This window comes from Sminthopsis crassicaudata, chromosome 2 (assembly GCF_048593235.1).
Source record: "Sminthopsis crassicaudata isolate SCR6 chromosome 2, ASM4859323v1, whole genome shotgun sequence".
Classification (NCBI taxonomy): Eukaryota; Metazoa; Chordata; class Mammalia; order Dasyuromorphia; family Dasyuridae; genus Sminthopsis; species Sminthopsis crassicaudata.
Window position 1 is genome coordinate 546,290,402 of NC_133618.1, and position 11,949 is coordinate 546,302,350.

General features: G+C 32.3%; 1 protein-coding gene across 5 annotated transcripts in view; it reads left to right on the forward strand.

Moving 5' to 3' along the window:
* The window catches only part of RORA (RAR related orphan receptor A), a 110,536-nt gene extending 101,016 nt beyond the window's left edge, over positions 1-9,520 (forward strand). For all 5 annotated transcript variants that reach the window (XM_074294941.1, XM_074294939.1, XM_074294937.1 and 2 more), the window contains exon 10: positions 14-9,520. In XM_074294941.1, coding sequence (XP_074151042.1) covers positions 14-178 — 165 coding nt within the window. In that variant the 3' untranslated portion in view covers positions 179-9,520. The remainder of the gene's footprint in view (positions 1-13) is intronic.
* The last annotated feature ends 2,429 nt before the right edge of the window (positions 9,521-11,949 follow it).

Genomic DNA, 11,949 nt, shown 5'->3' on the forward strand with positions numbered 1-11,949 from the left:
CTTTTCTTTACAGTTAATATGCAAGGTGTCTACATTAAGAGCACTATGTGGACGACATACAGAAAAGCTTATGGCATTTAAAGCAATATACCCAGACATTGTGCGACTTCATTTTCCTCCGTTATACAAGGAGTTGTTCACTTCAGAATTTGAGCCAGCAATGCAAATTGATGGGTAAATGTTATCACCTAAGCACTTCTAGAATGTCTGAAGTACAAACATTAAAAAAAAAAAAATTAACCAAGACACTTTATATGGCCCTGCACAGACCTGGAGAGCCAACACACTGCACATCTTTCGGTGGTCGGGGTCAGGCAAAGGAGGGGAAACAATGAAAACAAATAAAAGTGGAATTTGTTTTTCTCATGCATATGATTTCCATTATGCCTACAGATATGGACCCTTTTTCTGTCTTGGCTTCTTGATCTTTGACCTCTGTTTACAAGGTTGTCTTTTCTTGTAGTTCACTGCCCACAGACTTTCTACCGAGTAATCAGTCTTTCTAGTCAGAACAGAGAAGTCCAATAGTAACCAGGGACTGCTGGGTATGCAGAGCAGAGGTTGACTGCCCTGGTTTGTATAACCTGCTCATTGTCTCATGAAGGAAGATTTTTATTTTTTTCACCTATTATTGCCAGTAGGCAGGACAGCACGGAAAGGGTCCATAGCAATAGCAACAATAGCATTATAATATATTACAGGGTAAATGGGCATGAAGACTATATATAGCTAAAGAGATATTGTTTATATATTGTTTTAATTAATATAAAATGTAGTAACTGGTATAGCTTTTCTTGTTGAATTGATAAGGCACTTTTCATTTTGCACCTTTTTTTCTTTAAATTAAATGCTAGCGTGTTCATTGTTGTGTCGCACGTTCACCAGAAAGGCAAGTTTAACTGAAAAAAAAAAAAAAAAAGGCTTGGAAGGTACGCGAGGAGGTGTTTATGCTGCTGTTTTTAAAAAATACTTTTTAAAGAATGGCTGGTCATATCTAGAAATGATTATGTTCATTTTTTTAATGTGGAATTTAGTCTGAAACTGATGTAGCCCTAAAGGATGCTTTGCCTTTCGGCAAGTGATTTTTTTTTTTTTTAAAGTGTATTTAAGCTTCCTACAAAGTATAATTGCAACTCTAGGCGGAGACTGACCATGTAAACTCTTAGGCACATATTGAATAGCTTTTAAAATGCTTCTTCATCTCCTCCTTAACCCACCATCACCACCAAATCCCAGAGCTCTAAGAATGCAGAATCCAGTATTTGTATTTAGATATCTCCCAGTAGTAATCATTGAGCTTTGGAACAAATCAGTAAGCAGTATACTTATTGGAATTAAATTTTTACTACCGGAACAAATTTGTAGTCATAAAGTACAGACTAAAGGGAGGGATAAATTGAGGATGAAGTGGGGTAGAAAAACAATGTGTGGGTTCTTATACTGTGGAAATTCTGAAAGTATACCACAGAATAACTCTAATTTAGCTATTCCCATATTCTAGAATCCTAGAAAATATTGTACTCTTCATTTTGTAGGCAGCAGAGGGTAGAATAGGGGCAAGATATAAGTTGAACCATTTTACCTTATTTGTTAAATAGTGAGTCATAGGTCTTTATGTTTAGAAAGTGAAGCTGATACCATTAATACATAGTGTCTTCAGTAGGCCAATCAGGGCTGCAATTTAGTAATATCAGGAGGGACATGATTGGGGTTTTTAGGCAGTGGGAAAAAGGGTATTTCCACTTTCCCTACAGAAAAGGAGTAATTGCACAGTACAGTGAACATCTTTTCAGAACAGGATGATCATTCCTTCCTCTTAAGTCTATAAATGTTCATTTTTGATCCTACAAGGTGTCATGCTGAGCGCTATACATGGGATTTAGACACCTGATTTTCTTTGGGGTTTTTTGTGTTGAACTCTTCAGCCTTATTACCCATATGCTACTCTCTGCCTCAGGGCAAAAAGTATTTGATAGCTGTGATATTAGTTAATGACCATTACACACTCTAGGGACCTGAATATTTTCATTCTATTTTATCATGCTAAAAGCAAAAGAGTAGTGCCAAATGTATTTGCAAAGACAATTTTTTTTTTTTTTAATTTCAGTAGCAGAATGGAACTCACACACCAAAAAATGAATGTTCAAAACCCAGTCTGCTTTCTGGAACTGTGGTCACCCACAGTTGTCGGGAACATGTTTTGTGGCTAGCCACTCATTCTCAAATCCAAACTTTCTCCATATTTCTTCAATATACCTTGCCTCACATCTCCACAAGGCAAGTTGTATCAATTCACAGTTTAGGAAGAGGCCTTCTACAGTTAATACAAAGAAGAGAACGTCTTTTGTGGTCTCAAGATAACAGAATGGAACTTCAGTCAGTTCTTCCTTTACCTGTAAAAACCTTTACTTTTCCATTAGAATTATCTCCTGAATCTTTCTCATGGAATATTGACTTTAATTCTGTTGCCATTTTTGGTTTAAGAAAAAAAAAATAATTTAATTTTATATTCAACTAACTCCTTTACTTAGGGCCTTTTCTTTTTTAAATAAGAAAAGTCTTTCTATGGTGGATCTGTATGAAGCCTAAATAACATCTTGAACATTATATAGATACATATACCTATATACATTTATATTTGATCAATAATCATTGTCTAACAATAAACAAAAAAATAAAAGTAATCTATTTAAATACCTTAACAAGTGGCTACGTGAACTATTGAATTATTATCAGTTAATTATGGAAGTTAACAGTCAAAATATGCTCCCCTAGACATTGTCAGTTTCTGCAAAATATATCTATATCTATCTATCTATCTATCTATCTATCTATCTATCTATCTATCTATCTATCTATAAATCAATCCAAGGTCTTTATTTGTCCATTATATCCTACTGGGCTGATTAATAAATTACTGGGGGGCTTTTAATTGGTTTCATTGTAAGTCATTTCTGATTTACTCAATTTTGTTGGAGGTAGTTTTATTAAAGTATGTTAACTTTTTTTAACCAAAGCTTTCTAAATATGACCAGCCTCAGGTGCTAGTACTTTTAAAGAGCAACTAAACTTAATTTCAGTGTCCATTTTCAAGATTCCAATGAGCTAATCTTTTCTAAGGGTGAGGTAGACCTTAATCTTGAACACCTGTCAAGATTTCTGTGATACTTTTTCTAGAAAAGATCTAACATTGTGCCAGATGTAAATCTTGAGTATCATCACTTCAGAGTGACATTGCTTTTGAAGGAGAGGCAGGGATAAATCAAGATAGAATAATATAATGCTGCTACCAGGTCTTTTTGAAAGACCAAGAGGATGTTGAATGTTTCACATTATAGACACAGTTAATAGGAGTAGACCAATAGGATCCAAGATCTGAGGTGAGGTAATATATTCCATTAATAATATGCTGTGCATAAATGAATGTGAAAAACTTTGAATTTTCACTTTCTGCTCTCATTCTTCCTTCTATAATATATTCCTTTGCTAATACGGGAATAATTACTTTTAATGATTCTTATAATTGAAGTTGCCTGTATCTAAAAGTATCCACCAGATGATTTCTTTTCTTTTATTTTCTTTTTTTGGACCAGTCCCATATCAACATTATAACATGATTGAGCTTTCACTACTCATTTATACCACTCTCAATTATAACAAATATGGCTTATAAAGAAAAAACTGGATACTTTATTGCAATGGTATCTATACAGCTTGTTTCTTCTTGTGACAATTTTGGCTTTGTTCACAGTAGAAAATAAAGCTACAACTTATGACAAAATGAATCTTGCTTTAAAATAAATTTGGTTGTTTTGTTTTTAGTAAGTGCAGTATATTCTTAGGTCTCTAAAATCCTTATTCACCCTTTATAATTTAAACAAAGTTGATTTAAGACACTGCTTCTTCTAAGTTTGGTTGTTCTTTATGAAGTTTGTACATTTATAGTATGGATACCCAGGTCTATGTGAGCATGTGGGAAGGTTGGGGGAGTGAATGAATGTGTGTGCAATGTGAGTGAGCGTCTGACTGCTTCTAGGCTACTAAGTGTCAATGGAAAAAGAAAATGTATTCAAAATATGTAAGTCAAAAATAGAAGGTGGAAAAAAAAAGATTTATTCTATACAAAGCCTTGTCTGGACCACTTTAGAGAGACTTCTATTTTTTTAACCCTTCTATAAATATTTGATGGCACTTGAAATATTCCTGCAATAAAATGTGATTTGTGTAAAGAAAAAAAGATTTTGTAATGTGAAACAATGAAAGAAAGTAATGTAATTTTCTAAAAAAAAATACAAACAAACAAACTTTGTATTATTTTCTTGATGGAATTTGTCTATCTGTCTTTGGAAAACTTTTTATTTCATTGAATGTGCCATAGTAGAAATACGTGTTCTTAAGTTTTTGACTAAGGAATAGCTGTTTGTGTTCCGACATTCCAAAATGCAAGACAACATAGTAGAGTCCTAATTAAAAAGTTGAATTAGTCTGTAAGCTTCTATCATTGTTGCTTTTTTGCACATGTTCTTCATTCCTCTATAGTGCAATATGTACATAGAGCACTTGCGGGTGTACTTTGATCCCTCAGGGAAAAAAATTACATATTTGTACAGGTTTTTTTTTTTTTTTTTTTGCCTTTTTTTTTCTTTTTTTTTTTTTTTTTTTTTTTCTTTTTTGCTAAGGAATGTCGATTGAATCACTTGTTTATTGTTGAGAGGCAGCCAGATAATTATCCTAAAAGCCACTGTTTCAAACATTGATTGTTTAAATCATATATGTCCTTCTAGTACTTTTATTTTTAAAAAATAAAAAGTTATTTTCTGACAGTTCTTTGTGCTGATTGGTGAAAAAAGGGTAAATAAGCACCTTATGATTGACTTAACTGTGAATGACAATCCATCTTGTTATCAACAATAGAAGCCCTATCGTTTTTGGAGTTGGGGTTAAGAGTCAGAAACTAATGTGCTCAGGGATCTTCTAAAACTCTTAAAACAGGGTGGCCAGTACTACTGGGACAAATTTCATTTTTCATTAACATTAATAATATCCCACCAAGGCACAAGTGAACTGCATAAGAACATTAGTGTGTAAACTACTCACATTTGTCTTGTTTTGTTGTCTGAAACCTATATTTTCTTTGCTCTTATGTGCTTATAAACAGCATAAAGCTGTACCATTCTGTTCTAAAGTTAAATGAATATTAAATATATTAACAAAGGAACATTGTTCAGAGTTCCGTAGCACATTCTGTGCTTGTTCTGTTATCACCATCAAAGTGTTCATGTAAAATACATTTTTAGCATTCTACAATGAAAAGTATATTCCAGAATTTATTTATGGATAAAATTAAAAGACACTATTCTAAACAAGAGGTGAATAACTGTTCTATCACTCTTGCTCTATCACCTTTTTTATCTCTCCTCTCTCCACCCAATCTAACACCCCCTCCCCTTCTCTTTCTCTTCCTTTTTGCAACTCTTTCCCCTATTCCATTTTTTCCTATAGATATAAATATGCAGAAGAAAGCTTTAAATACTTTATAGACAAAATATCCTAACATAAGCATATTTTGAGACCTTAATCATATCCACTGGATCAGAAACAGATATATACATACATACAGATGTATATATATGTGTGTGTGTGTGTATATATACATATATATGTGTATGTATATATATATATATACATATATATATATATATACATACACATATATACATATACACACATTGCATTACTTATTAAATTTTGGTTAAGAAAAATTTTTTACTACTTTAGTGTCAAAAATATAGTATAATGGAATGTGTTTAAAACACATTACAAGTTAAATCCTCCCACTCAGTAACACAATAGGGACATATATCAGATATGGTATGTTCCATATGTAGAACGGTTTTTCTATCCTTCAATGTCTGCCTTATAAAGCAGTTTAGATTATTGAGTTAATTTCCATCACTTATTTTAAGACACACAAAGTCTTTCCTCCATCTGTATCTGCATTGTAGAATGGCCAAACATTTCCATGTAGCAGTTGTTTCTTTTCAATTTTTCTTTGGTGACATCAACTCTTGTTGGGCTCTTCATTTAATAACTTCTTTCAGCACCAAACTGCCATTGTAGATTACAAGAACCTTATACCCACTTTTGAGGCAGGAATCTGACCTCTAAAACTTAGAGCAATAATTACATTTAGTCCATAAAGGAAATAATTTTTTTTTTTTTTGGTAATTCAACATAAAATGTATTGATCTATGGATTCATTGTGGAAACTGCATATGAATGTTTTAAGTGGATGACTAGAAAAATTAGTATTTCTAATCTGCATTTAGTGTTATGCTTTAATTATCATACCACATTAAACTTTTTCATTTTATTCCTTGAAATCTTTTCATGGAACACATTCTCCATACACCATCATGATATCCTCCAAGAAACAGTTCTATGCTTTCATTGTTCTTTGTGCACTTCATCTAATTGCGTCCCACCCATTAACCCAATCAGTCTTAATATGGATTAATACATTTTCTTTGGAGCTGATTATCACTGAACAGATTGCATAAGTAAATGCAAGCAACTCATAAGCAATATAGTGAATTTTATTTCACAAAAATACATATGTACTGTACACATCTTTCTAAACTCCAAATTATCTTTTTCTGTTTTGGTTTCAATCTACATGTAAAACAGTGGTAAGTGTTTTTAACATTAGGAAATTAGCTGGCTGCTTCTTTCTATGTACCTGTATTGTCTGCCTGCTCCTTTTGTGGAGATGTGTTTTTGTATTGGATGTTTGGGCCAATGGGAGGCTTCAAGCTACAACATATTTTCCCAATTTAAATATATTTAACATATGACAAACCCCAGACAAGGCTTTTAAAATGTATAAAGAACTGCAGTGTTAGGTGGTTTATTTGCAAACCATTTTCAATGTTGTCCATTTTTATGGCACCTTTAACAATATTCTTGTTTCCAAAGTACAAAAAAAAAAAAAATAGGTTAAAAATACTCTAGCCATAACTGAATGTCAAGCAATAAAAACAAATGACTTTTTGTGCATAGATTTTAAAAAAATACAAATTTTAGACATCTGCATGTAAATGCAATCTTGTTTACTGCTTTCTTCAACTTGAGCAACTGATTCCTTATTTTCCTGCTAACTTAAGGACTTGTAATGGCCTGTAAACATTTTCTCTTACTCTTCTTTCAAATTTATCTTTGTCTCTGCTTTTGAGTCATGATATTTAATGTTGTTCTGCTCACCTCTATACAGTTAACTTTTTGGCTTTCATTCTGTATAGATAAGAAAATGTTATATTATAAACAGCCTACTCAGTGCAAATATTTATCTGTTTATCAAATACCACATTATTCTGTATAATACCTGTTTTACTATATAATCTATTTTAGACATAGCTGTTTAGAACTAGAGTGTGCTATTTTTGTGTTTTTCTGATGTGTGGTGCTAGATAAGTTACTTTTGTGAACAAAAAATCCCTTTTATTCCTAGACAATACCACCTTTGGGTCTTGTTAATTTCACTGAGTATAACTATATATATTTGTATATATATACATATATATATATATATAGCATATATATATATATCTATATATCTACCTGTACCCAACTGGTACCTGTATCAGAGTGCTAGATTTGGGACATGCTTTTCTCTTTAAATACATAGTATCATTATATAAATTATTCTACAGTGTATTTAATTGGGATAAAATTACTTCCTTAGTATTGATATTTGGCATCAATAGAGTGAATTTTCTTATAAATATGGATTGTGAAAATTTAGCGCCTTTTTTTTTTTGTTTGTTTTATAACCTGGCTTTGTAATATTATATTTCTTAAGATGAAAAATAATTTCCTGTAACTTCAAGAACCTAAAGGCTCACTCTAGTTTCAAAAGCAATACATTTTTAGGGTTTTTTTTTTTTTTTTAATAATAACTTATATTTGGCACCTGGTGCACTTCGCGCACCTATTACAAATAAGAGACATTTTTAAAAATATTGTTGGTAGCTTGATGGTAGAACAGACCTTCCAAACAAAAAGTTACTGGTAGATGGATATGTTTGTCATCTAGTAAATGTGTGGGTGTCACACTTGGATATGTTTAATTTGATATGAAATTTGCATTATCAGTCAATTATGTAATGTTCGTTTTGAATTAGCAATTGGACAAGGAGCTAATAATTCTTCTTCCAAACCTTTGGCAGGTTCATTCTTGAAAGAAATATATCAAATATCTAACTAAGGATGTAGTTAAACCTTATTAAATATTTATTAGAATTGTTCTGTAATATTACTGAATTTATAAGATCTTTAGCAAAGATTTTTGAGCAATTTATAAACCTATATGAAATGTTTCTGTTTACTGCACTTTTTGTAACTGAAGGTGATAAATTCTAATGTCATGATCCTGGCTTCCATGCTTTGCATTTGTACCCGCAGTCCTAGACATTTTCCATTTTTACAGAAGATTTGTTGTTATCATAAATATAAATGCAATTGTACATGGTGGGGAGGTTTCATGATCACTAGATGCTAATAATAATTAATTACCTTTCAAAACTCAATTGGCTAGAGGCTAGTGGAAAAAAAAAACTCACAACATTTTAATACAAATCATGAGGCCATTCCTTCTTGCTTTAGCTTAAGAGGAGATACAGGCCTTTTTTACTCCATTTAACATCATAGGCTGCTTAAGAGCAGGGAATCTTATCTTTTCTATGTTCTCTAAAATGCCCAGCACATTGTCGGCATTTAATAAAGATTAAGTAATTATAATAATAATCGACTTGATTGCAACATTGTTTTTCTGAATTGTTTAGGTGTATTTATAAAGTATACCAAGCCTTATGGTTAATATTTTCTCCTACAACCAAGTGTTTAAAGTAACATTTTAAAATACCACATTAAATGCTGATTACAGAAGTGTGTAGGTCTAAGGATGAAGCACACGAATTTCACAAACCTCGCTGAGTTCCAGACTCAGCCTTCTGTAAATATTCATGCAAGTATAAAAAAAAAAAATACTGTACCTATAAATATCTGCTGTCTCTTTGTGTACAGTATGTACAAACTCCTTTTTTTCTGCCACAATGAAAATGCAAGCCATTTACAAGAATCCTAAAAAATAGAGTATTGTACTAAAACTTTGCTAATGATCTTTATTAGAGGATTGTTTAAATTTTCACTTACATTGGGTCTTCTTTTCAGTTCACTCTTAAAGTAGTCTGCTTATATTCAGCTGTTTGTTATTTTACTGAGTCCTAAAAAAAAAAAAAAAAGTATTTTGATTCATTTTGTAAATACAGCTGTAAAAAAGAGATTTAATGTTGTCTTTTAAATACTCCAATTTTCATTCTAATATGAATGTTGTTATATTGTACTTAGAAAACTGTACCTTTAATATTACATTACCTTTATTAAAAGTGCATTGAACACATCGATTTTAGATGTGTTGTTATGTACGGTTATCCTCTAATAAAACTTCAGCTTCTAATGGAAATCCTTGTCTCACTTTTCTGTTTGCATATAACGGAATAACTGGTCACGAAATTGTTCACCATGTTTCCAGACCTGCACAATTAACATTGCATCCAATAAACCATGTACCATTTTAGAAAAGTCTTTGATTCGGGTTTAAAGAGAAAAATAGATTGATAAACAGAGTAAGTTACCTTTAAAAAAGTAAAAGTCTGGTATCTACATTAATATCCACTAATACTAAAATGTGTGAACAATCACATTAATTTTTAGGCCAGTGTTTGTCATTTGTGTTATGGGTTCCCTTACTGTCCCAGAGACCTTTTCAGGGTATCCACCAGGCCCTTTAAGTGAGTTCAAAAAGTCAAAACTTTTTATATTAATACTAAGATGTTTTAATTTTGAATTAGTAGCTAGTGATAGCTATAAAACAAAAAAAAAAAAAACAAAAAATTATGGAGTGGTAATTTCCTCAATTTTTAAGAAAGTATAATCATTCTAAGACCAAAAAGTTTAAGAATCACTCCATTAGGCTATCAAAAAGTACCTTTTAATATCTCTTGAACTCATAAGTAATTCATGAAAGTTAATAGGTAAATAGTTCCCCTGTGAACCAACAAATAAATCCTTAGCACACATCTTTATTTTACAGGGCAATTAATCCATCAAAATATACATGTACTAAAGAATTGAAATGGAGCTTCTGGTATATATGTAGAATAGATCAAATAATAAGATTGTCCTTTAATGTTGCTGAATATTTGATATTTTTGAGCAATTTATAAAAATACATAATCTAATAAAAATGTTCTAGGCAATAAGCACAGTAAATAGAGGATTGCAACTGGAGTTAAAAATACTTGCATTCAAATCTAGCCTTAGCTACATATTAGTTTTGTGGGTCTCTACAAGTTACTGAAACTCTGCCTCAGTTTTCTCATTTGATAGTAAATAGCACCTATCTCCCATTGTAAAGATGAAATGGAATGATAATTGTAAAGTTCTTTGCAAACCATAAAGTACTTTGTGAGTGCTGGCTATTATCATCAATTGTGTTTACATGCCTCATCATAACATTGAAATGACTCTTAGGTCTCAAAGACCAGTTCTTTTCGGTCCCACTGTTGTAGTTGTTCAGTCGTTTCAGTCACGTCAGCTCTTGGTGACCCCATTGGGGTTTTCTTGGCAGATACTAGAATGGTTTGATGCCTTCTCCAGCTCATTTTTACAAATGAGAAAATAGAAGCAAGCAGGGAAAAGTCACCCGGTTAGTATCTGAGGCTGGATTTGAACTTGGGAAGATAACTCTTCCCAATTTCATGTCCTGTGCTCTATCCAATGCACCATCTCTGTCAGTCCTATCACATTGAAAGGGCTTTGAACCCAACAGTGTACTGTACATACTGTCTAAGGGCCAGCCTAGCTAAATTCCAAGAGGTTTATATCAAGTTGGTTACAGATGCACAGCTACAGCAGTTCAAGGAAGCCATGTTCTGTAGCCCAAACTAGTTTCACTTTATTGACAAAGGAGAGTATGCATTCTAATAAAATCAGATCCTTGAAATATCTTCTATGTATATGTTCCCTAGAACATAAGAAACATTTCTTAAATCTGTTCATTTCACATCTGCACTATATAATCATTAACTACTTTCTAGTCCCATTAATTCTTTGTCCTGTTTTTTTTTTTCCTTTTCCTGACTAAAATCCTGTGTTCCTCAATTCATTTAATCAAACCTTAAGTACCTACTAAATGCAAGGCATTCCTACAGTTTCCTGTGAACATGTTATTGAGAATCCTTGGATATGCAAGAGCCACTGGAAGTATACTAAATGTGATATCTTCTTGTAACCTTATGTTCCGAGTTAGTTTGAAATTTGAAGGATGAGGAAGACCGACACTATTTGGTACTCAGGTAAACATTTGCTGTATGTTTTTCCCTCCCTTGATTGTCACAACCTTGAAAGATAGGTGGATCGGGTATTATTAATTTGGGGGTCACAGAACCATTAAGATATCATCAATGTGAGAAAACCTTTCACTAGGGCAGATAGCAACACTCCAACATCCTGTGCCATTCTCATTAATATCTTTCCATAAACCTTCCATTGAGCATTCATCTAGTTCACTGGAGGCCTTTCTTTGGGTCTCTTAATATCTCCAGGGTATCAAGATATCTATATGGTCCATTCATCATTTTTCCATTCTTATTCCATGACACATCTATCCACTTTTCTGGTTCTAAAATATTCTTGTTAATATGTTTTTGTAAGTAATCATCAGCAGTGTTGCCGCCTACATTTACTCAACTTGCACTTTTCATTCATTCTTTGGGTAGCCTAAAAAGGATGGCTATAGTCCCATTTTTCCCATATAAAGAAATTGAGGCTTAGAGAAGATGATTGGCTTAAGGATATAGGGATGGATAAATGGGCTTTTTTGGTTCCTAG